Raw genomic sequence first — 24,913 nt, forward strand, 5'->3', positions numbered from 1 at the left:
AAGAGAGGCACGAGTGCCCGGTTTTTGCAGCGAGGAACTCGACCATCTGTGGAGAAGTTCGGTGATCCCTCCCAAGGGCTGTCAGTTGGAGGCACTGTTCATGTAGGAGGGACCGGTGCGGAACTAGTGAGGAAGAAGGCCTATGGGGGCCTGGCCTGGTACATGAGGCGTCAGATGGCAAAACGGGAGAGCGCAGAAGCGTGTTGTGCTTGGCGAGTATCGTCTTCGCCAACCAGAGGAAATGTGCCATTTCCTGGTGTTGGAAGAATTTGAAGAGTTGCGCTGATCGATTGGCTTGTGGAGGGTGAAGACAGAGAGAGAGAGAGAGAGAGAGAGAGAGAGAGAGAGAGAGAGAGAGAGAGAAAGAGAAAAAGAAAGAGAGAGAAAGGAAAAAAAAGTATTTTAAAAAGGAGGGTGAAGGCGCCATCTTTGGAGCCTATGGGCATGGCTGGGACGGGGCCATGGGGAGTCATCCAAAACAGGCTCAAAACAACGTCAACTGATTATGCCTCTGACCACATTATTACATCATTACAAGAATTGTATCAAGTTTGATTTAAATCCATTCAGCTGTGCCCACGTTAGCACATTTTTACCTGACATGACGTCTGACCTTTGACCGATTGACCCCAAAATGTAATCAGTTCATGTTTACATCATTATACATACCTGTACCAAGTCTTAATTAAAATCCCTTCAAATGTTCACAAGTTCTCACATTTTACCTGAAATGACCTCTGACCTTTGGCCTTTGACCTCGGGAGCCCCAAAATGTAATCAGTTAATCTTTACAAAATTATACAAATCTGTACCAAGTTTGAATTTTATCACTTCAGCTGTTATGAAGTTATAGACCTATTACAGAATTTGACCTTTGACCTCTTGGCCCCAAAATCTAATCAGTTCATCTTTACATCATTCTACATAAGTGTACCAAATGTGGTCAGGATCCCATCACTGGCTCACAAGTTATTGTGGGAACAGTATTTTTACCTAACATGACCTTTGGCCTTTGACCTCGTGACCCCAAAATATAATCAGTTTGAAGGAGCTGGGGCTCCCACGTCGATCGGGAGAATGGACGCGACAAAAAGCTGGAATTCATCCGAGTTGCTTTAATCAAACCAAACACTCAGGCACTCTGAAAAGCCCGTTTATCGGGCAGCAATATATATACATATTATCCCGGAGCGTTTGCCCAGGAAAGGCGAGAGGGGGCGTGGCCCAGCGTCCTGGCTGCGGCCTGGCAAGTTGAGGGCGGGCATGCCCGGGCGTCCCGACCGAGGCCTGGCAAGTTGAGCGCGGGCTTGCCCGGGCGTCCTGGACGAGCCCGGCATGGTGATCGCTCCGCGTCCTTGATAGGTGCAAGGCGATTGTGAAAACCCAGCGGTAGCCGCTACAAGTTCATCTTTACGTCATTATACATACCTGCATCAAGTTTGACTAAGATCCCTTTAGCTGTTCGCAAGTTATCATGGTAACGAAAACCTATCACAGACGGACGAGTGGACAGAAGGACAGCCGGACGGACAACCTGAAAATATAATGCCTTCGTCGGTGGAGGCATAAAAATCACTCATAGAGCGACACTTGGCAAAGAGAACAAAGTAGGATGACACTCAGTAAAGCATCCTTTTTACCTCACAAATAATTGGTGATTGAATTCAGTGACCTGATATGCAAATCGTATTCAAATTTTATGTTAATCGGATGAAAATTGACAATTTTAGAAAATGGGCCTATGTTGACCTTTTGGCCTATATTGACCTGAAAATAGTTGGTGGTTGGTTTCAGTAGGCTGATATGAAAATGCTTTTCAGATTTCAACTCAATCAGATGACAAATCAGGATTTTTTTAATTTGAGAAAAGTGGTTGACCTTAGGCCTGCGTTGACCTTTTCGCCAATGTTGATCTCAAAAAAAGTTGGCAGTTGAATTCAGTTAGCTGATATGAAAATTATATTCAAATTTAAAGTCAATTGGATGAAAATTGAGGATTTTAGAAATTCGGAAATGTCAGTGACGTTTAACCTATGTCGACCTTATGGCCTATGTTGATCTCCAAAATAGTTGCTGGTTGAATTCATTTCGTTGATATGAAAATCTCATTCAAATTTCAAGTAAATCTGATGTAAATTTGGAATATTTAGGATAATTGTAAAAAAGTGGTTGACCTTTGGCCTATGTTGATCTTTTGGCCTAAGCTAATCTCAAATATAGTTGTTGGTTGAATTCAGTTAGCTGATATGAAAATCCTATTCAAATTTCAAGTCAATCAGATGAAAATTGAGGATTTTAGAAATTTGAAAAGGTTGTTGATCTTTTGGCCTATGTTGACCTTTTGGCCTATGTTAAACTTTTGGCCTATGTTAAACTTTTGGCCTATGTTAAACTTTTGGCCTATGTTGAACTTTTGGCCTATGTTGAACTTTTGGCCTATGTTGAACTTTTGGCCTATGTTGAACTTTTGGCCTATGTTGATCTCAAAAATAGTTGGTGGTTGAATTAATTTAACTGAAATGTTAATCCGATTCAAATCTCAAGTCAATCGGATGAAAATTGAAGATTTTAGAAATTTGAAAAGGTTGTTGACCTTTTGGCCTATGTTGACCATTTGGCCTATGTTGACCTTTTGGCCTATGTTGATCTCCAAAATAGTTGTTGGTTGAATTGAATTAGCTGATATGAAAATCATATTCAAATTTCAAGTCAATCGGATGAAAATTTAGGATTTTAGAAATCTGAAAAAGTGGTTGACCTTTGGCCTATGTTGACATTTTAACCTCAAATACATATAGGATTTGGTCTGACCACGAACTCTACCATTTGGTGAAGTTTCGTGAAGATCGGTTTGAAATTGTGACCTGCAGGCAAGTAAGTATACGTTACCTTACAACTACAAGTAAGACAGACAAACACACAAACCGGAGTGATCAACATACTTAGTCAAATTAAAATTTTTGCCAAGTAACAACGCACAAGACTAACCAATCAATACACTTGAAAAATCTTCGGTGTTCGCAAGTAACAAACGGCCTCAAATGTAATACCCTCTCCTCTGGCGAGCGTAGCAATCGGATGCCATTCTCGGCCTGCGTGCTCCGTGCCACAGCACACCTTGCTGGGAAATTGTTGCTTCTATTTTCTTTACTTTGAAGCGTCTATTAACCCCAAAAAATTTTTTTTTACTTAGGCTTTCCTCCTTCTATTGAGATATAATAATCAATTTGTAAGAATAAATGGAGATTAAACAAAACGACGAACGAAGATTTGTGGGATTTTCTAAAAAACCAATAAACAATAACAACAATCAACCAATCAGATTGCTCCGTACCGGCAAGCCAATCAACGCGCTCGTTGTTGTGCGGCCTAGCGTGGTTCCTCCGTAACGTGCTCTGTTTGGACTGTTTGGACTGTTTGGTTTACTGCAAGCAGAGACGATGTCGTACAACTACGTCGTTACGGCACACAAACCGACCTCGGTGAACGCGTGCGTGACAGGTGCAATGCGCGGCTTGTTTGCTTTATTCACATAAACACACACAATGCGCATCTCCACTTTCCCGTCCCTCAGCCCCGCAGCGCAAACCTGCTTCACCTGCACCTGGGCCGTTTCTTGTTGCATATTATGTACCAAATGTCTGTTGTAATGATTATGCCACGGATTGTTTTTAGGCCCGTGTGCTTTGTTTGCTCGTTTTATATTGCGTTGTAGTACGTGCAGTTCTCACCCGATACTAGTTTATTGTACCTTTTGAATTTGTACCTATGTAGAGATGTTACCAGAAATAAACTTAATCGCTCTAATTATAAATGTGGTATCGATGGATTTGGCTTATTACCTCCACCAAAGGTGAATGGAGGCTGTGTTTTCAACCCTGTCTGTCTGTTTGTGAATATGATTTCTCATACTAGTTGTAGATGCTTAATTAATAGAGTTGTAGTAATTGTAATTAATTGTAATGTAATGTAAGTAGTAATTGTAATGTTGTAGTAATGAGTTGTAGTAATTGTAATTAATTGTAATGTAATGTAAGTAGTAATTGTAATGTTGTAGTAATGAGTTGTAGTAATGTAATAGAGTTGTTGTAATGTAGTTGTAGAGGCCATAAAAAAATTGCCTCAAAAAGAGAACCATGACAATTACAACTAGATATGGGCAGGGTACAGCCCGAAGTACCCCGTGGGGGACCCCACTCCCTCTCGTCAAAACTCAAGGTGGGGAACCCGATCGAAGCAAGGGTGGAAATCACTCCATTTATGACGGCGAAAAGTCTGATGCCCGACGTGGAGATCGGTTTCTGAGGTTTAGGACATGGAATGTAGGGACAATGACAGGGAGATCAGGAGAAGTGGTGGAAGTATTGGTCAGAAGAAGAGTGGACATATGTTGTGTGCAGGAGACAAGATGGAAGGGAAGTGGTGTGAGAATGGTGAAGGGTAGGCAGGGACAGAAATACAAGTTTGTGTGGCAAGGGTGCTCGGAGGGCGTGAATGGTGTTGGTGTCCTGTTTTCTGAGGAGTTTGTAGACTGTGGTGAGTGTGACGAGAGTGAGTGAAAGGTTGATGATGGTGAAAATTATGATTGGAAAGCTCTTGGTGAACGTCATCTCGGGATATGCTCCGCAGGTTGGTCGGAGCGATGAAGAGAACGACAGGTTCTGGTGTGCAATAGAGAAGCTGATGGAAAACGTGAAAAATAAGGAAGTTGTTGTGGAAAGAGGGGATCTAAATGGACATGTGGGAAGGAGTATGGATGGTTTTGAGGGAGTTCATGGGGTTTACGGATATGGTGTGAGAAATGGAGAAGGTGAAAGGATTTTGGAGTTTGCTGATGGAGCTGATTTGTTGATTTGTAATACTCAGTTCCAGAAAGAGGATAATAAGCTTGTTACATACATGTCAGGTGGGTCGACGACAACCGTTGACTACCTGATGGTGCGTAGGCGAGATAGGGGGCACCTCCAAGACACAAAGGTGATCCCGGGGGAGGAGGCTGTTTCACAGCACCACTTGGTTGTCTGCGACATAAGGTTGAAAGGTGCGAGGAGAGCTCGGCGGGTGAAGTACCAACCGAGAATGAATGTGTGGAGGTTGAAAGGTGACAGTGAGGGAGGGATTAAAAGAGAGGCTGAGTATGGTAGAGGATGATGTGGTTGAGCTTGAAAGTGGTTGGATGTCAATGAAAGATAGTCTGTTGGGAGCCATTGGTGAGGTATGTGGATGGACAAAAGGACCACCGAGGCACTCGGAAACATGGTGGTGGGATGATGAAGTTGGAAAGAAGATTGACGAGAAGAGGAAGAAAGTCAAGGAGTGGCAGAAGGCGAAGGGTATGGGGGCAGAAAAGGAAGAGCATGAAAGTTATAAGGCAGCCAAGAAGGCTGCAAAGAAAGAGGTAGCAAAGGCGCAGGAGGCATGTAGGAAAATGTTGGGAGAACGCTTGGATTTGGAAGATGGTCAGAGAGCGGTATTCAGGATTGCCAAGCAGAAAGCGAAAGAGAGGTGTGATGTGATGGGGGTGAGTTGCTTGAAGGATGAAGTGGGACAAATCGTTGTGGACCGAGATGGAGTTAAAGGAAGATGGAAGAGATATATGGAAATACTGTTGAATGCAGAGAATGAATGGGATGGCAACATAGAGAGTAACCCAGTTTTAGGACCGGCAGAGAAGATAACCGAGAAGGAAGTTGAGGAAGCGATTAAAGAAATGAAGAGTAGAAAAGCGGGAGGGCCGTTGTGGGAGATATGTTGAAGGCAGCGGGAAATTGGGGTGTGAAGAGAATGACAGAGATCTGCAATCTGGTGGAGAAAGAAGGCCGCATTCCAGTGGATTGGGAACTGAGTACCCTCGTCCCTCTATACAAGGGGAAAGGTGACCCTCTGGACTGTGGCTCGTATCGAGCGATAAAGTTATTGGAGCATGGAATGAAGGTATTGGAAAGGGTGTTGGAGAGGAGGATAAGGAAGAAAGTGAAGATCGACGAAATGCAGTTTGGATTTATGCCAGGAAGAGGAACGACAGACGCGCTTTTTATTGTGAGGCAGTTGCAGGAGAAGTACATGGAGAAGATGAAGAAGTTGTTTCTTGGGTTTGTTGATCTGGAGAAAGTATTTGATGGGGTTCCACTTGAAGTAGTGACATGGGCATTGAGGAAGTTAGGAGTGGAGGAATGGTTGATCAGAGTAGTGATGGCAATGTACAAAAGTGCGCGCACAGCTGGAAGGATGAAGGACGGGAACAGTGGTGAGTTTGAGGTGAAGGTGAGAGTGCATCAGGGGTCGGTACTAAGTCCACTACGATTTGTAGCTGTGATGGAGGTGCTGGCTCGGAACGTAAAGGAGGGTTTACCGTGGGAGTTGTTGTATGCAGATGATCTGGTGTTGATTGCAGAAAGTATGGATGGACTGAAGGAGAAGATGAACAAGTGGAAGGAATGTATGGAGACGAAAGGTCTGAAGGTGAATATCGGAAAAACAAAGGTGATGGCAAGTGGTAAAGCATGTGGTGAGGTGGAAAGACCTGGGAAGTGGCCATGTGCTGTGTGCAGGAAGGGTGTCGGAGTGAATTCCATTCAATGTACAATGTGCGCTGAGTGGGTTCATCAAAAATGTAGTGGTTTGAGAGGGTCATTAACCAGTGTGGCAGCTACATTCAAGTGTAAGGTGTGCACAGAGGGAGCTGCAGATGGAGGAAATGTTGAGTTGGATCTTGGAGATGGCATGAAGCTGGAAGGTGTGAAAACATTTTGTTACCTCGGAGACATGCTGAATGGAGAAGGTGGATCAGACTCGGCAACGGTTGCTCGAGTGAGATGTGCATGGAAGAAGTTTCGGGAACTGAGTGGCGTGCTGACGAGGAGGGGAGTGTCGTTGAAGCTGAAGGGAAAGGTGTATGCTGCATGTGTGAGAAGTGTTATGATTTATGGGAGCGAGACATGGGTAATGAACGTAGAGCAGCAACGAAGGCTGGAAAGGGTGGAAATGCGAATGCTTCGGTGGATGTGTGGAGTATCGTTGAGAGAGAGGAGGCCAAATGATGAATTGCGAAAGATGATGGGAATAGAGCCTGTGATGGATGCTGTGAAGAGAAACAGGTTGAGATGGTTTGGTCATGTGTTGAGGAAGGATGAAAGTGACTGGTTGAGAAGAGTGATGGAAATGAATGTGGAAGGAAGTAGAGGACGGGGAAGACCGAGAAAGACTTGGCTAAAGATGGTCAAAGAAGAAATGCGGGCAAGGGGGTTAACAAGGGGAGATGCAGAAAATGGGGCAAAATGGAGAAGATTGTCATGGGGACCGCAAGGCTAACCCCCGCTCTTGCAGGGGAAATGGCCTTTAAAATGCCTGTTGTTTCTTGTTGTATACTAGTTGTAGATGGATTCTGGATGAAATTTGGTGGGGAGGTGTGTTACATGACAGACAGGTTATGTTTGTATGTATGGTATGTTACATGGACAAAGTGATTTTATTTTGTGATTCCCCCATTCTTGTAAATATTCCCCTATCTTCTCCGATACTCCCCAACTCTCCCCTTACCCCATTCCCTAGTCCCATTGTCTGTAAACAACACCCATTAGAGCCGATCTTCCCCTTCATTCCCCCATTAAATGTCGTGCCCAGGTCCCCCGCACCACACGTAGACAATTATAGGACATCTTGCTAGTTATTCTTAATCTATGTCAGTTAAGGACTTGTTTCCATTAATTATGACTCTTCGTTGCACCAGAATGTGATGATATGGCACCAGTAGGAGTTTAGGACCTTCCCATACCTCCCCGCATCTCTTCCCATCATCTCAAGCTCCAACAACAACCACAACAACAGCGGCTTTGCGTCCTCACTCCGGCTCGGTTGGCCGCCATTGAACATGTGCTCGACGGGGTTACCCAGAAGGGGGCTCCCTGTCGGCCCCTCGTCAAGGGCGGAGCCGGTAACCCCCGCACCCAATGAGAAGCCATGGGCCGATGCCATATGGGGCGGAGCTAACGAGCGAGGGCGTGACTCCCCGCCGGATATACGCGGCCCCGCGCCGGACGTGACGTCAGATGCGCCCCGAGCTTGGAAGGACAAGACGCCACCCTCCCGAGCGCTGAGCGACCTCCCCGGCATCTCCACCCAAGTCGCGACCCACGAGCGCTGAGCGACCTCCCCGCATCTGCTGGACACCACCGTACGTGATTCTGTCCCTGAGCCAGGTGCACCTGAGCCATCGACTGCCGCTTTCCTTGCCATCAAATCCCGTGTGAGTCAGCGTTGTCCCGTTTATCTGTGGTCTGTCTAGGGTTAATATAAGAGTGTGTCTAAGTGCCTACCTTCCTATGTTTCCCTCTTGTCCCTGTAATCTAACCTTTTTCCGTACGAATATACTTGAGAACTGAACCCCTGGTGTCGTATTGTGTCATTATAACCCAGCCGGGTGTCTTCTCTTTCCTATTGAGCCAGCATAGCGCGGCTTCGTCGACGTTCGAGTACAATCGGGTAACTTGTACGGATACGGCGGCCATCCCGCTCGGCCCACCATACCATCAAAGTCGTATCTGTAACAATTGGTGTCGGGAGTGAGATTCGAGGCCCGACCAAATTTTGAAGGAAAAAAAAAAAACGAATAGAGGAAAAAAAAAAAAATTTGGTCAAAATTTGGAACGGCCGAAATTTGTTTTGTTTTACGAAACTCGAATTTTGCAAGTCGCGCTATGGCGGATCAAGACGGCTGGGGTCCGGTAGGGGAGAGTGAGGTAGGGTCGATCCAGGACCAAAATGAGGGACAGGAGGAGAGCGAAGCAGTGAGGGCGGCAGGTTCGCAAAATAGCGCCGTCACGCACGAAGTAGCGGGCGCGCAAAATGGCGCGCTCGCTCACGTGGTTGAAGGGTCCCAAAATAGCGTCGCCGCGGAGGGCGAGCCTGCGGTGGCGGCTGGGGACGCTGGGCAAACCGGGTTTGACCTCAGATTATTCTTGACCCAACTGAATGCAAAAATGGATAGGATGGAGGGCCAAATGAGGGTTGATAGTGGGCGATTAGAGGGCCAAATGGGGGTAATGGGAAACCAAATGGGGGTAATGAGGGACGAAGCGAGGGCTCAGAGTGAGCAAATGGGGGTAATGAGGGACGAAGCGAGGGGTACCAGTGAGGGGTTAGACAATAATTTTGAGGAGTTAGACAAGAAATTTGGGAAGATAGACAATAATTTTGAGGGGTTAGACAACGGGATAAAAGAAGTGAAAAATGGGTTAATGGGGGTAGAAAACAGAATGGCCGCTCAAGAGAATCAAATGGAAGGGATGCAAAAAGGGTTAGAGGGGTTAGAAAACAGTATGGAAGGCAAATTGAGGGACATGAGGGACCAAGCGGAAAGGGAAGTTAAACAAATGGAGCAGCAGATAGAGGGGGTCAGAATGGGGGTAGAAACCAAACTGGATGCTCACAGGGAGGAAATGGAGCAGATGAGGGTGGCATCTGGGCAGGAGATGCAAGTGATGGGAGAGGAGATCAGAAGAGGAGTGAGTGAGGAGGTCGGAGGAGTGCGCGAGGAGGTGAGGCACTGTAAGGAGCGCATGGAGAAAGAGGTGAGAAAGGGGACTGTAAAGTTACAAGGGGGCATAGAGGACCTGACGCAGGAGGTGGAGCAGCTGACGGTGGGACAGACGGAGTTAGTGGAGCAGGTTCAAAGGAACACTGCGGTATTAGGAGGTTTAAAGGCGACACAAAAAGAAATTAAAAACGACTTGATAGCGACAAAGAGGGAATGTCAGATGGTACGTGAGGGACTGACAACGAGGTTGGACGAGGTGATAGAGGTAATGGAGACGAAGGACCGGCAGGTGAGGACGCACATGGAAACGGTCAAGGTAGCCTTGGAGGACGAGCTTGAGGAGACGTACCGGGGAATAAAAGAGGTGAGGCACAAATTAGAAGAAGTGGAAGAAGGGGTGAGCGAAATTAAGAAGCGACGGAGAGGAGATAACAAGGAGATAAAAGAGGAGATAAAAGAATTGGTCCAAAGTCTGTGTTTGGATCGTGATGTGCTCGTTAACCGGATGAGGGATTCGCAGGTGATGGAGGAGAAGCGAAGAGGAAGAGGACCCGGTGTAAGTGGTGACCAATATGGTCGTGCGTATGATGCGCCAGGGGATTTAAGAAGCTTGGGGGTCGAGATGGACCCGGGTGTTCGTGAAAGGCCGTTGGTGAAGTGTGCGACAGGTCTGGTGTGCGAAAAAGGAGGTGTGCAAGAAAGTCCGACTCTGGGGTGTGTGAGGAAAAAGTGCGTGCCAAGGAGTGAGTGTGCTGGCGAGAGTGAGTCGGTCGTAGCGCGTGTGCGAGGGAGCACATGGAAGCGTGGTGTGGTGAGTGTTACAGAGGGTGTGATGGGAGAGTGTGCGCGAGGAAGGTGTGTGACGGACAGGTGCATGGGGAAAGAGTGCGCTGTCAAAGGCAAGGAAGAATGCACACCTGTGGTGAGTGTTACAGAGGGTGTGACGGGAGAGTGTGCGCGAGAAAGGTGTGTGACGGACAGGTGCATGAGGAAAGAGTGCGCTGTCAAGAGTAAGGGTGAGTGCGCTGTCAGGAATGGAGGTGAAAGTAGTGAGAGTGACATGGAGCGTGAGTTAGTTGTGACAGGTGAGCGAGGATGTACACCTGGGATGGAAGGATGCACACCTGGAATGGTAGAGCGTGAGTGGGAATGCACGCTGGAGTTGGTGGTGAGGCACGTGGTTGGGTGTGCGAATGAGAGCACACCTGTGATTGTCACAGAGGAGGTGACCGCGGAGGGGGCGCGAAGCGGTGTATTGGTGAGGTGTGCGAGCAACGAATGTGTGCCAAAGTGTTCGGTGGTCAGGTGTGTGACCAAGGCTGTGAGTGGAATGGGTGTACCTGGGTGTGTAAGGAAAGGTACGAGGAGCATGGGCACGGCTGGGTGTGTGAGCAAGGAACGGGCTGCGGGGTGTAAGCATGCAGGTGAAGCATCGACGTTAGATGGGGTAGAGTTTAGAACGACTTATAGCCGAATCGGGCCCTCGGTGCGTGCTGGGCCTCGCTTTGAACGGCCGCGTCCGTGCTCCACCAGGCGGAGCGGGCGGCAGGATAGGAAGGGTCGTCATGGCGACCACTTTTTGGTGAGGCATTCCGGCAGGCCGAGATCGAGCCATGGGATGGCTCCGTGCCGAGATGGTGCGTGGGATCTCGGCCCGGGTAAACCTCCTTCCCTGCACCGAGTGCCGGACGCATCCAGCCGCTGGCACAAAACAACCAGCATCCATTGCTTGGCTTTACGAAGCCGGGCTTTGGACAGGAATTGGCGCACCGAGAGGCAGTAGTGAGTAGACTGGGTGATGAGGTTAGTGTTTTGGACCCAAAATTAGAGAAAAACAAAATTTGATGATTGGCAAGGGATTGGCAGTAGTGATTGGCAGATGATGGGTAGTGATTGGCAAATTTTTGATTTGTTGAAATTTGATGTGCAAAATTGGTAGTGAGAGACCCCCGATGTGGTGGGATGGCATCCCTGCCACCCTTCCCATGAGGGGGGCAAATGCGCAATAGCTTATGGGGTGTATGGCAGTGAAAACTAGCCCGGGGGGGTTAGGATATGGTGTGTAGGGATCTAGCGAGGATTGACATTAGGTGACGATAAGGTTAGTTAGTGACTGATACCTGTAGTGGGGACGCAGGTAGATTAGAGTGGATGATAATGACGAGGGAGCGCAATAGTTTAAAGGGACGACTGGGAAGCGCAAGTTTCAGAAGGGAGTAGTTAGCTGGGATGATGCCGTGTGTGTGAGGATGGAACAGGTGTGATTGCACAGGTGTGCAATTGGACAGGTGTGTGGAGCAGTGTATGAGTAGTGAGTGTGTGGATCAGCGCGAATGCGCTTGGGGAGAGAAGGGTGCAGGTGGCACCAGGTGTGAGAGCACAGGGTGCAAGTACAGGTGTGTGGAGAGAGTTGGAGTAAGTGGTATGGAGTGGTGTGCGTGGTGCGAAGGTGTGGATGGGGGAAGAGTGGACCCCTTTCACGAGTACCCGGGGCGGGTAGTGTAAGTGTTAGGTAGAGGGTACAGGAAAATTGTGGTTGGATATTGGCATTTGTGGTGCGGTTGCAGAATGGTGTTGTGAATGGGTGCATTAGTGTTGTGGAAATGGCTGGGCGTGTAGCCTGTTAGTGTGTGTAGTTGGTTGGGCACTCCACCACTGTGAGGATGTCGGCCAGGTGAGGCCGCAGGTGGGCTCTGGGAGCCGGTAGTTGTGCGTGGGTACCTGAGGATCCCGGGTGTGGATCGGGCAGCCCAGTGCCAGAGAGGGCACGGAGTGGGGAGAGAGCCAGAGGGCCTTCCCCTGGTAGTTAGGTTAGGGTAAGGAGCAGGTAAGCTCGGAGGCAACTGCAGTGGTGGAGGTGTGCAGGTGGGTAGACCCACTGGGAGAGGTACACGCCACAGCCCAGAAATTGTACGAGGGCACCGGGAGATGAATCGGGGGAGTGAGACCCCAAATTGAAGAGCACCACAGTTTGGCCAATGGGAATTGGTTTTTAGAACCCATAGTGTAAGAGGGCCAATGGGTTGGCCGGAGAAAGACCCCGGGTAGTGTAAAGTTGTTAAAGTCATTTAGGAAATAGTTAGGATTGATGAACCTGTCGCACCATACGCAGCCACTTACCTGTGGTGATGATGATGACTCCACACCTGTGTTTTCTTTGTTTGTGTTGCAGAAATGAGAATTGCTGTTGGATTTGTGAGACGCATCACGACGTGGATGAGACATTGGGGTGATTCCATCTCTCCCTCCCTAGGAGGGACTGATGATGAATTGGTGATGGCAAATTTTGATGTTGAGTTGAAAATGGCAAATTTTGATGAGAGTTGAAAATGGCAAATTTGATTGGTTAGGAGGGAGAGAAGACGAATTTGGTTTATGGGAGGAACGGGGAAGACAGTAGGGATGTTTGTTGATTTGTAAAGTAGATGTTTATGAGTAGTGTTGTGTTGTGTGGATGCAGTAAGGGGTAAGGGAGGGGCCATGTAGGTTACCTGGTGGGGGGGGGGGCGTACGATAGGAACGTACCTGTCTCACCTGGTTCCCATGTGCCCCCAGTGTGCATTACCTTACATTGCGTGCACTTTTGCGCCCTTACCACCTTACTCACTTGTTTCTTCTGTTGTCTCCCACCTCCGAGGATCTGGCTTTGGGGTAGAGAGAGAGGAGAGAGAGGTGCTGGCGACGCAGTTGTGGGCCTGCACTTTCGCTGTTCGCTGCCTGGATCGGTACACCATATGGACCGCAATGTTTGTGGCCACCCACAATGGACCGCAGTTCGTTTGCGGCCAAGCACCACCCGGGGATGGACCTATGGATCAACGTGGCACCTATGCCATACAGGTGAACCACTAATAGTTAATACCACCAAGTGCACCACAAGAAGAGCAAGAGACACCTGCAGGGTTAGGGGTTGTTGAAGTTATTTTTATTCCAATGAACAATGGTGACTGCACCGATTGGTGGTGGGGTGGTGCTTTTGATGCTGGGAAAGGGTGCTCTGCACGTTATTAAAGGCCGTCGGCCACAGAGCACTCGTGGGTTGGTGTATCGATGTTGGCAAGCGCGCTCTCTCTATGCATAACATCTGCATGTGTTCCTCCAAAGACAGGTCCTGGATCGTAGTGTAAATATCAGCGTAGTCTTGTAAATAATGCTCCCTACCGGCTGTATGTTTAGTTTGAGGATTCTTTCCGGATTCGGTTATCCTGTGGGTGTGTTTCTGAGAGGAGAAGGGTGCAACGTCGCAGGGGGACATATTTACTCATTTGTGAATATCTATAAAACTGTCGCACTCAGGGTAGAGTTAATAGTAGAGGGAACTACATTGCGTGCCACACTAAAGTAGGTAAAAATTTATCGGGTCGGGACGCCCCGAGGGTAGAGAAGGGTGCAATGTTGCGAATATGGAATTTGACCTCCATATCCGCTTGTAAATATTCCCCTATCTTCTCCGATACTCCCCAACTCTCCCCTTACCCCATTCCCTAGTCCCATTGTCTGTAAACAACACCCATTAGAGCCGATCTTCCCCTTCATTCCCCCATTAAATGTCGTGCCCAGGTCCCCCGCACCACACGTAGACAATTATAGGACATCTTGCTAGTTATTCTTAATCTATGTCAGTTAAGGACTTGTTTCCATTAATTATGACTCTTCGTTGCACCAGAATGTGATGATATGGCACCAGTAGGAGTTTAGGACCTTCCCATACCTCCCCGCATCTCTTCCCATCATCTCAAGCTCCAACAACAACCACAACAACAGCGGCTTTGCGTCCTCACTCCGGCTCGGTTGGCCGCCATTGAACATGTGCTCGACGGGGTTACCCAGAAGGGGGCTCCCTGTCGGCCCCTCGTCAAGGGCGGAGCCGGTAACCCCCGCACCCAATGAGAAGCCATGGGCCGATGCCATATGGGGCGGAGCTAACGAGCGAGGGCGTGACTCCCCGCCGGATATACGCGGCCCCGCGCCGGACGTGACGTCAGATGCGCCCCGAGCTTGGAAGGACAAGACGCCACCCTCCCGAGCGCTGAGCGACCTCCCCGGCATCTCCACCCAAGTCGCGACCCACGAGCGCTGAGCGACCTCCCCGCATCTGCTGGACACCACCGTACGTGATTCTGTCCCTGAGCCAGGTGCACCTGAGCCATCGACTGCCGCTTTCCTTGCCATCAAATCCCGTGTGAGTCAGCGTTGTCCCGTTTATCTGTGGTCTGTCTAGGGTTAATATAAGAGTGTGTCTAAGTGCCTACCTTCCTATGTTTCCCTCTTGTCCCTGTAATCTAACCTTTTTCCGTACGAATATACTTGAGAACTGAACCCCTGGTGTCGTATTGTGTCATTATAACCCAGCCGGGTGTCTTCTCTTTCCTATTGAGCCAGCATAGCGCGGCTTCGTCGACGTTCGAGTACAATCGGGTAACTTGTACGGATACGGCGGCCATCCCGCTCGGCCCACCATACCATCAAAGTCGTATCTGTAACAGTATGTATGGTATGTTACATGGACAAAGTGATTTTATTTTGGTGAAGATGTGGATTTGAGAATTTTTAAATGATTCTTCACCATTGAATGATAGGTCCAAAAACGATGTATAGAATGATATTTCAAAAAGTTGCGGGCAAGTTATGACAAAACTTGCTGGATTTGTTGGGTAATTGACAAGAACAAGCCGATTAGATTTTGGTTCAGGTCCGGATCCAGAACCGGCCTTTCAGTGGAATACCTGGCAAAGATTTCAGTGGAATACCAGTTCAGCCTAGCAACGGTATGCTCTCTACTGAGGGCCGTTCTAGTATTGTACTTGCATTTTCAATATCTCGTGCATCATTCAATCATAAGCCGTGCTTATTATAATTTCTCTTGTATGTGTTCATTTATGTCTAAGCTTGTAAAGCAGTTAAGGAGTTAATTTGCTGTAAACGATACTTGAACATTTTTGAATGGCTTTTCATTGTAAAATCATTGATCCGCATTGTTTTATGCCAGGGCACTTCACCAGCGCAGAGGATCTGAACTTGCTGATTGCAAAGAACACACGTTTAGAGATCTATGTGGTCACGCCAGAAGGACTTCGGCCTGTCAAGGAACTTTGTATGTATGGCAAAGTGGCTGTCATGGAGCTCTTCCGTCCTCAGGTGTGTTGGCGAAGAGAAGGCTTGTGGCGTGAATGTTTTTTTTGTTTTTTTTTCAACAATATTCACTGAATTCATTTTTACTGCCAAGACAAGTTTGATATTGTGAATGAAGAGCTCAGTTCACCACACTTGACCCATTGAAGTTTTGTAATTTTTGCAAATTTGGCCCTTTATGTAGGAATACAATGGAGTATCTTGAATAAGAATAGTGTTTAAGACCAATTTATCTCATGATAGCAATGAATTTCGACATATCTATGATCACGAAGGGTAACCTCCCCACCAGCGCCCGTGATCCAATGATGGCCATATTCTTTTCGGACTGCCATATGACCTTGACCTTCAACATTTAGGTAAAGACAATGTGTCGTCATCATCATCATCATCATCATCATCATCATCATCATACGGCCGTTTCCAGTCCTGCATGTGTAAGCCGTGATTCACCTAATGGCTGCTTTCGAAAAAGATGTCCCCATCTACAATCTGTCCTAAAACTCAACATCATGAAAATCAGAGAATATATATTCAAGTTATGGTCAAAAAGGCGTTTTTTGTTGGCTTAATTAGATCACAATCTGAAAAAAGTAGGTCAAGGGCACTAATCAAATCTCAGATGAACAACTTCAGCAGAGGTACACTATTATGATGGAAGAACTTCTTTGAAGGTCAAGCGGTCTTTAAAATTCCACATTGGCAAAATTGAGTGATGGGAAAAAGAAAACCGCATTTTTTTTTTCAGACCGCCATTGGACCTTGGCCTTTAACCCAGAGGGTTATGATGTACATTTTAGGATAAATGCGTCTTGCTATAAGGCATAGCCTATCTAGGAAGGGCAATTATGTTCTGATTAGAGTATTAGACAAACCTTAGTCAAGTTATGGTGAAAAATGTTAAAATATCTATAATTAGGTCATGACCTTAAAATTAGATCAAGGTCATAATTTATGTCAACCGAGTTATGTCAGTGGGTGCCCTACATATATAGGTTAAAACCCGTCAGTTTGTAAAGTTTTTTTTTTTTTTTTTTTTTTTTTTGTTTGTGTACCTTGAAAACTAAAACACAGAAGATAATGTGCATGTGTGAGACTGTAACTGGATTGCAAATTTGTACATGCAGCTATATGAATCAAATGGTCCCTTTGAAACCAAGCGATTGTAACTGGATTGAAAATGCATTTACTTCTTCATGCAGCTGTATGAATCAAATTGGCACACCTTCATATGAACTTTTCTAGAGCATTACTTGGTTCCTAAGAACACGAGGGTAGTCCAGCATGCACAAGAGATTTTTTGAATGTCCCTTATTTTCTATCGTCTGGCATTTTCCACAAGCCATGGAATGTCCCTTCTTTTCTATTGTTTGGCATTTTCTCCAAGCTATGGAATGTTCCTTCTTTTCTATAGTTTGCCACATGGTACATACCATATAAAGGGGCCTTTTTTATGCACCTGGCATTTTCCCAAGAATATGGATGAAGTCGTTAGTTCATAACTGGACTCTACAGGAACATCTTTTATACTCCTTACCTCTTTCTAACATACCTGTTTTTGTAGCCTGAATTCCATTTATCGTTGGATAGTCAAAGTTTGGTGATTTGTAGAGGAACGTCTTGATATGTACCTATACACATATATGGAAGTAAGATTTTATGGACTCGATATATGTGACTCGGTCCTTTGAGCTAAATACAGTTAATTCATGAGACTCCAGAAATAGCGCATTGTTTTAATGCGGCCCATTGATGTCCATAAAGTGAGACGTGTTATTCGTACATGCGTGTGTATGACTGTACGTATATTATATGCACACACTCCCTTGGTTTACTTAAGCCTTTTTATTTCTTGCCTGGAAGCTCAGTTGTGATGATCTGAAAGCATTCCAAAAACTTTATTTGGTGCGAGGACGTAAGAGGCTTGTTGTTAGCCCATCCAAAGCGCAGCAAGAGATGGGGTTTTGCAATCACGTGTGTGTGTGTGTGTGTGTGTGTGTGTGTGTGTGTGTGTGTGTGTGTGTGTGTGTGTGTGTGTGTGTGTGTGTGTGTGTGTGTGTGTGTGTGTGTGTGTCCGTCCGTCCGACCGACCGACCGACCCAAAACTTGCATATTGTGTCATTGAATTGGTTCAACAATCAAAAGCTAAAAGCTGATTGTTTTTTTTAGATCAAAAGGTCAAAGGTCAAGGTTGTGTAAAATCACCAATTTTCACCTGATTGACCTGAAATTGAAAGAATTTGCATGTCGGGTCACTGAATTGGTTCACTAATCAAAAGGTATGAGTCTATTGGGTTTTTGGTTTTTTTTGATCAGTAGGTCATAGGTCAAGGTTCCATAAAATCATCAGTTTTTGTCCAATTGACCTAAAATTTTAAGAATTTCCATAGTGGGTCACAGTATGCTGATTGGTTCATCAATCGAAAGCTAGTTCTAAGCTAATTGCTTTTTTACATCTAAAGGTCAAGGCTGCATCAAATCATAAATTTTCATTTTGTATTTTTTACCTCTGCCACCAAAGGTGGATGGAGGTTATGTTTTCACTCCTGTCTGTCCGTTTGTGAACAAAATATCTCAAAAAGTTGTGGACGGATTCGGACGAAATTTAGCAGAGATGTAGCATATGTGACAAGGACGAAATGTTTAGATTTTGGTGAAGATCTGGTTTCGGATCCGGCTTCTAGAATTTTTTAAGTGATTCTTCACCATTGGGAGATAGGGCAAAAAACGATACATAGCAGGATATCTCAAAATGTTAGGTATGGATTTGGACGAAACTTTGTGGACAAGTTGTGTGTGTGACAAGGAAGAATCGATTTAATTTTGGTGAAGATCTGGGTCCAGCTAGTATAATTCTTAAGTGATTCTTCACCATTGAGTGATATGGCCAACCAGGTGGAGGTATGCTCTCTACTGAGTGCCGTTCTAGTTTTTAACTGTTTTCATTATTTTGACCATACGGAAGAAGGAGACAACGTCTGAATACAAACAGATGTGGACGGGCTTTGCATTTTCAAATGCTTTCTAGTTGATTTTGCTACTTATAACCGGCAATTTTGACTTGTAAAATGTATGGTGGAAATGTTTGTAAAGTATCCCTTTGTTTTTTTTAGGGAGAAGCCAAAGATCTTCTCTTCATTCTGACAGCAAAGTACAATGCCTGCATCCTGGAATACAAACAAGATGGCGATAAAGTTGACATTGTCACCAGAGCACATGGGAATGTGCAGGTTGTGGCGTGAGCTTAAAAAAACATTTTCTACAGAAATTCCTTTTCAAATTTTTTTTATTTTTTAATCTTTAGATGAGATTTTGCAATGTTAAATCATATATTCAGTATTAGTCCAAGCTAGGTTCAATGATAATTCACATTAACCTTGTTTTGTGACATATATAATGTTTTTTTGTGGTTTCTAGTGAATTTGTAGGTGCTGATTCCAAATCCATTGAGTGCCAGATGAGAAACCTTGAGCATTTTTCTAGAAACACAAAAATTCTAAATGGCCGCCATGACACAATAATTTAGTTTATTATTTTATCGTTTTTGACACTTTTACAAGGTATATTGTTGTTGAGACTGTGGAAGCATTTTGTATTTGAATAATATTTGTCCTTGATGCAATTAGATGAGAAACTAAGCAAAAATGGAAAATTCAAAATTTCCACTAACAGGGGTCGCACTAAACTTAATTTTGTAGACTTAGAAGATGCAGTAGTTTTAGATGCCGCTTAATTTGTATGCTCATTTACAGATAATGGAGGCACGGTGTATCATATGTGAAAGCAGTAAACTGCAGCTCATGGTGTCATCCAGGGTGGTGAGTTTTCGTGATTCCAGTTATCAACGTGGTGATGGCTTTCGTGAGCGTCTTGATGAAGATGCAGAATCCTTCACATGCCACAAGAACTGTATCAGTACCTACTTCTCAAAATAACATATTAAGCGACACCTGAGAAAATGGAAGAGTGAAGAAACATCAGCTGGACCAAGCACAAGTCCAAAGCACTTGCGGAGGACAGTTGAGTTTAGCTTCTTCAAACACTGTCTCTTCTGTGGGGAGGAATGTAATGTAGAACGATCTGAAAAGAACCCAAGTCGATGGAGGACATCATATCTCTGTAGAACTGCAGATAGGAAAGGCAAAATCTCTTGGAAAATGCTAATTCTTTAACATGCTAAAAAACGAGGTGATAAGTGATAAGCAAATACAGGGGTGATGTAGGCTGTGGAAATCCCATGAAAGCAATGTCGCAAGAAGGAAGCGATGACAGTGATGACAGTAGTTTTGATGAATAATGCATTCGATGTGAATGTGTCTGGACTTTAAACTGACAATAAATAGGATCATGGCAGCCATCTTGGATCTTTAGTCTGTCAGCTCGATACAATTAGAAGCAACATAAACTATACAGGCATGTGTACAAATGTACACATGTACAGCCTCTCTTCAGTGAAAGACACATGAAAGCCCACTTGGAGTTTGCAAAAAAACACCTAAAGGACTCTCAGACTGTGAGAAACAAGATTCTGTGGTCTGATGAAACCAAGATTGAACTGTTGTTTGGCTTCTGTCTGGCCACTCTGCCATAAAGCCCAGATCGGTGGAGTGTTGCAGTGATGGTTGTCCTTCTTGAAGTTTCTCCCATCTCCACACAGGATCTCTGGAGCTCAGCCAGAGTGACCATCGGGTTCTTGGTTACCTCTCTTACCAAGGCCCTTCTCCCCCGATTGCTCAGTTTGACCGGGCAGCCAGCTCTAGAAGGAGTCCTGGTTGTTCGAAACTTCTTCCATTTAAGAATTATGGAGGCCACTGTGCTCTTGGGAACCTTAAACGGAGCAGACATTTTTTTCGGCTTCCCCAGATCTGTGCCTCGACACATTCCTGTCTCTGAGCTCTGCAGGCAGTTCCTTCGACCTCATGGCTTGGTTTTTGCTCTGATATGCATTGTCAGCTGTGAGATCTTATATGGACAGGTGTGTGCCTTTCCAAATCATGTCCAATCAATTGAATTTACCACAGGTGGACTCCAATCAAAGTGTAGAAACATCTCAAAGATGATCAAGGGAAATGGGAGGCACCTGAGCTAAATTTCAAGTGTCATGGCAAAGGGTATGAATACTTATGTCAATATGATATTTTAGTTTTTTCTTTTTAATAAATTTGCAAAACTTTCTAAAATTCTGTTTTATCTTTGTCATTATTGAGTATTGAGTGTAGATTGATGAGGGAAAAAATGAATTTAAACGATTTCAGTATAAGCCTGCAATATAACAAAATGTGAAAAAAGTGAATGGGTCTGAATACTTTCTGAATGCACTGTATATGTACACGCAGGCCCGAATAAGTTACACAATAGTTATGGCCCCCCAAGTAGAAAATGTTCCCCCCACCTGCTTTAAACACAAGCATGAAGCATCATGAAAGAGCAGAAATGACATGACTTTGAAGGCAGACACTGACAGACGGGCTGAGAACAATTGCGTTGACTTTGGAAGTTTTGCCAATGTCTGTTTTTTAATTGAATGAATGAATGAATGATCGTTTTAAGGCCATTTTCCCCGCTAGAGCGGGGGTTAGCCTTGTGGGCCCATGACAATCATGGTTCCCTGTTTGAGGCAATGTTTTTGTGGCCGGATGCCCTTCCTGACGCCAACCCTTGGTCATGCTCTTACGATGCGCAGGGATACGGTGTACCTATTCTAATTCGGGGTACATGCCGGGATCATTCATCCCAGCAAGCTGGTCCTCAATTTGCCGACCCCATAAGGATGACAGGCTGAGTCAACCCCCCTGGCGTTAAATTCAGCGATCGACCGGGATTCGAACCCAGGATCCTTGGATCCCAAGCCGGCACCCTAACCGCTAAGCCAACACCACCACTTTTTAATTCATAAACCATAAATCCCGACACACATCCCATATGTTTGATGGCAGTGGAGCTGTGTGAATAAAGCAAAGTTAAGAAAAAAAACTGCCCTTTTCTATTTAGTTTCTGGCTAGTCACATATTTTTCCCAGTGCTTGGTGGGTTTCCTGGTGCCAATGGAACAAAAGTTTTCTCCCTTTGAAATATTTTGTGGAGGGAAAATAATTTTGTAAATCTATTTATTATGGAATCAACTAGTACAATGCTGTTGGTATTGGCTTGTGTGTTCCAGAAGTAATGCTTCTCAATTTTAAAGTCATTAGCAATGACATCCATCCATAATTCACAATACATTGATTGACCTCTCATGTCCTCACTTAACGAGATCTGTTGCAATATTTTGAAAATGAAATAATTGTTTTCCCAACGATGTAGTTTGGTACCTTATAAAAATGAATATTGAATTTATATCCCTGCCTGACTGTGTACAGGACCGCATCGGCCGGCCCTCAGAGACAGGTATCATTGGAATAATTGACCCGGAATGCCGCATGATTGGACTGCGTCTCTACGATGGCCTTTTCAAGGTCATTCCGTTGGACAGGGACAACCGTGAGCTTAAGGCATTTAACATTCGCCTTGAGGAACTTATCGTCATCGACGTGAAGTTTCTATATGGCTGTCAGGTCCCCACTATCTGCTTTGTATACCAGGTGAGATTTGGGGTGATGTCCTTGTTTTCTCATTATTCCCTCTGTAAACAACACCTTTATTCTTTTTTTTTTCCTTCGATCAAGGTTCATGGAAAAGTCTTTCGCACTGCAGTTGTGAGATAAAATGAAAATGTTTTTCACATAGTTTTGTATTTTTTGAAATACTTGTGCGAACACATTTTGTCCCAGGCAATATTTTTAAAATCAGCCACACTGTATGGTTCAACTTAGATGATTGGAGGTTTGGGGCTTGGGTATTGCCCTGCTGTAATCGCCTACCTATAAGATGCCTTAATTAGGTTGTGATATGTAAAACGTGAAATAATCAGGTAAATATTTACTAAATTCGACTATTTAACCCAATGATGTGAAACAACAGTCACATGCAAGATCCTTACCTATAGTAGTTAGGATTGATTGGTTAAAGTACAATCAATTCAATGGTTTGTTATGGCCTTAGCATGGACCATATGCTTATGTAGGATAGTAACCTCCACATCAAAGGTAGCTTGGGGTTATGTTTTCACCCCTGTCTGTTTGTCTGTCTGTTTTACTGTGAAGAAGATATCTCAAAAAGTAGTGGACGGATTTGGACGAAACTAGGTGGAGAGGTTGGGTGTGTGACAAGGTAGAATTGATTATATTTTGGTGAAGATCTGAATCTGGATTCGGATCAGAGAATTTTTAAATGATTCTTTACCATTGAGTGATAGGTCTAAAACCGATACACAGCGCAATATTTCAAGTTCTGGACAGGTTCGGATGTAATTTGGTGGACAGGATGGGTGCGTGACAAGGATGATTATAATTCGATTTTGGTGAACTTCTGAATCTGGATGTGGATATGAGAATTAATTTTTTTACATGAATCTTCACCATTGAGTGATGGGGCCAAAACCGATTTTTTTTTTTTTATCACAATGTCTCAAAAAGTTGTGGACGACTTATGACAAAACGTGGTGGATGAGTTGCGTAAATGACAAGAACAGGCCGATTAGATTCTTGGTTCAGGTCCGGATCCAGATCTGGCTTAAAAGTGGGATAAAACGTAAACTGTTCAGCCTGGCGGAGGTATGCTCTCTATTGCGTGCCATTCTAGTTCATTTTTATCTTTAACAAGGACTTTGTGTTAGGTTACATCTTTCTATTTTTGTATGCCTTTGGAAGGTGGTGTTGTGTGTAGTGGAGAAGTTAGCTAGGTTAAGGGTGTCACACCATCTGTCTGTTTTGTCTGAACTGGCAGTGAGGGCCAGGTAAGGGAAGGTGAAGGGACCCTCGTGACAGCAATAAATAATTTCCCCCAGCATGTGGCACAAAGTTGGCTCCCTCCTCCCCCACCCCCTACGGCATCGGCGCTGGTCCGAAGTTGTGATGTCACTTCCGGTGCCGTCAATGTCGTCACCTCGGGCAGTGCCCTTGGGAGGACCCTCCGAATGCTGCAAGAATGTGGCATGTTATTGGCCAGACCCGCTGACGAGGTGAAGCGCCACAATTAGCTGGAGCTGTGACCCTTGTCCTGATTGCGCTGGTGGCAGTAAGGCACTGTCCAAGTCACATGAGGGGCAAGAGGATTTGGGAGGTGGGAATAGAGCACTATTTTGAGGACCTGAGTTGTGGCATTCTTTCTCTTTTGCTGGGGACATCTGTTGGTGCCAGAGCTCTGTTCTTCAGTTGTGGAGGCTTTGTTTTGCCTGCTTTGCTATCCTTTTTATGCTGTTTCTTCGAGAGCATTTTATAATTAAAAAAATTCTGTCCTGTTTTGTGTGCGAGTGTGTGGCTGCGCCCATAGAAAGGCAGTTTTTATTGTTTAAGGTTTTATTTATTTATTATTTATTGTCCTTCATCGTTTGTCTTAGTCCACTGGATCTGTCAATAGGTGCTTCTCATGCCCACATCCTTTCTTTTTAATAAATTTCTAGTTTGTAAGACTGTGCATGTCTACTCTGCAATCCACCACTCGCACGCCACTCGTTTCGATGACATTGGCTTTTCCCTGGAGATCTAAGTCATTGTAAAATCCTGATGACCAGTGCTGTCTTAACCCAAGCTTGCAATAACAACAACAACAACACCAACATGCATTTTAAGGCCATTTTCCCTGCTAGAGCAGGGGGTTACCCTTGCGGTCCCCTTGACAATCTTCTCCATTTTGCCCTACTTTCTGCATCTCTCCTTGTTAACCCCAGCCTGGTGTTGGCTTAGCGGTTAGGGTGCCGGCTTGGGATCCTAGGATCCTGGGTTCGAATCCCGGTCGATCGCTGAATTAACACCAGGGGGGTGACTCAGCCTGTCATCCTTCCGAGGTCGGCAAATTGAGTACCAGCTTTCTGGGATGAATGATCCCGGTTTGTGGACCCCGGTTTAGAATACGTACACCGTATCCCTGCGCATCGTAAGAGGTGACTAAGGGTTGGCGTCAGGAAGGGCATCCGGCCATAAAAACATTGCCTCAAACAGGGAACCATGATTGTCATAGGGCCCGCAAGGCCAACCCCCGCTCTAGCGGGGAAAATGGCCTTAAAACGATCATTCATTCATTCATTCATTCATTCTCCTTGTTAACCCCCTTGCCCGCATTTCTTCTTCCACCACCTTTAGCCAAGTCTTTCTCGGTCTTCCCCGTCCTCTACTTCCTTCTACATTCATTTCCATCACTCTTCTCAACC

General features: G+C 45.3%; 1 protein-coding gene across 1 annotated transcript in view; it reads left to right on the plus strand.

Annotated features, from left to right (window-relative positions):
* Positions 1-3,332: 3,332 nt before the first annotated feature.
* The window catches only part of DDB1 (damage specific DNA binding protein 1), a gene marked incomplete at its 3' end in the record, with an annotated part of 66,304 nt that continues 44,723 nt past the window's right edge, over positions 3,333-24,913 (plus strand). Inside the window, 4 exon segments of the mRNA XM_078769260.1 lie at positions 3,333-3,501; positions 15,525-15,673; positions 18,781-18,897; positions 22,026-22,247. Coding sequence (XP_078625386.1) covers positions 3,441-3,501; positions 15,525-15,673; positions 18,781-18,897; positions 22,026-22,247 — 549 coding nt within the window.

The sequence above is a fragment of the Myxine glutinosa genome, unplaced genomic scaffold (assembly GCF_964187855.1).
Source record: "Myxine glutinosa unplaced genomic scaffold, kmMyxGlut1.1 SCAFFOLD_1835, whole genome shotgun sequence".
Lineage (NCBI taxonomy): Eukaryota > Metazoa > Chordata > Myxini > Myxiniformes > Myxinidae > Myxine > Myxine glutinosa.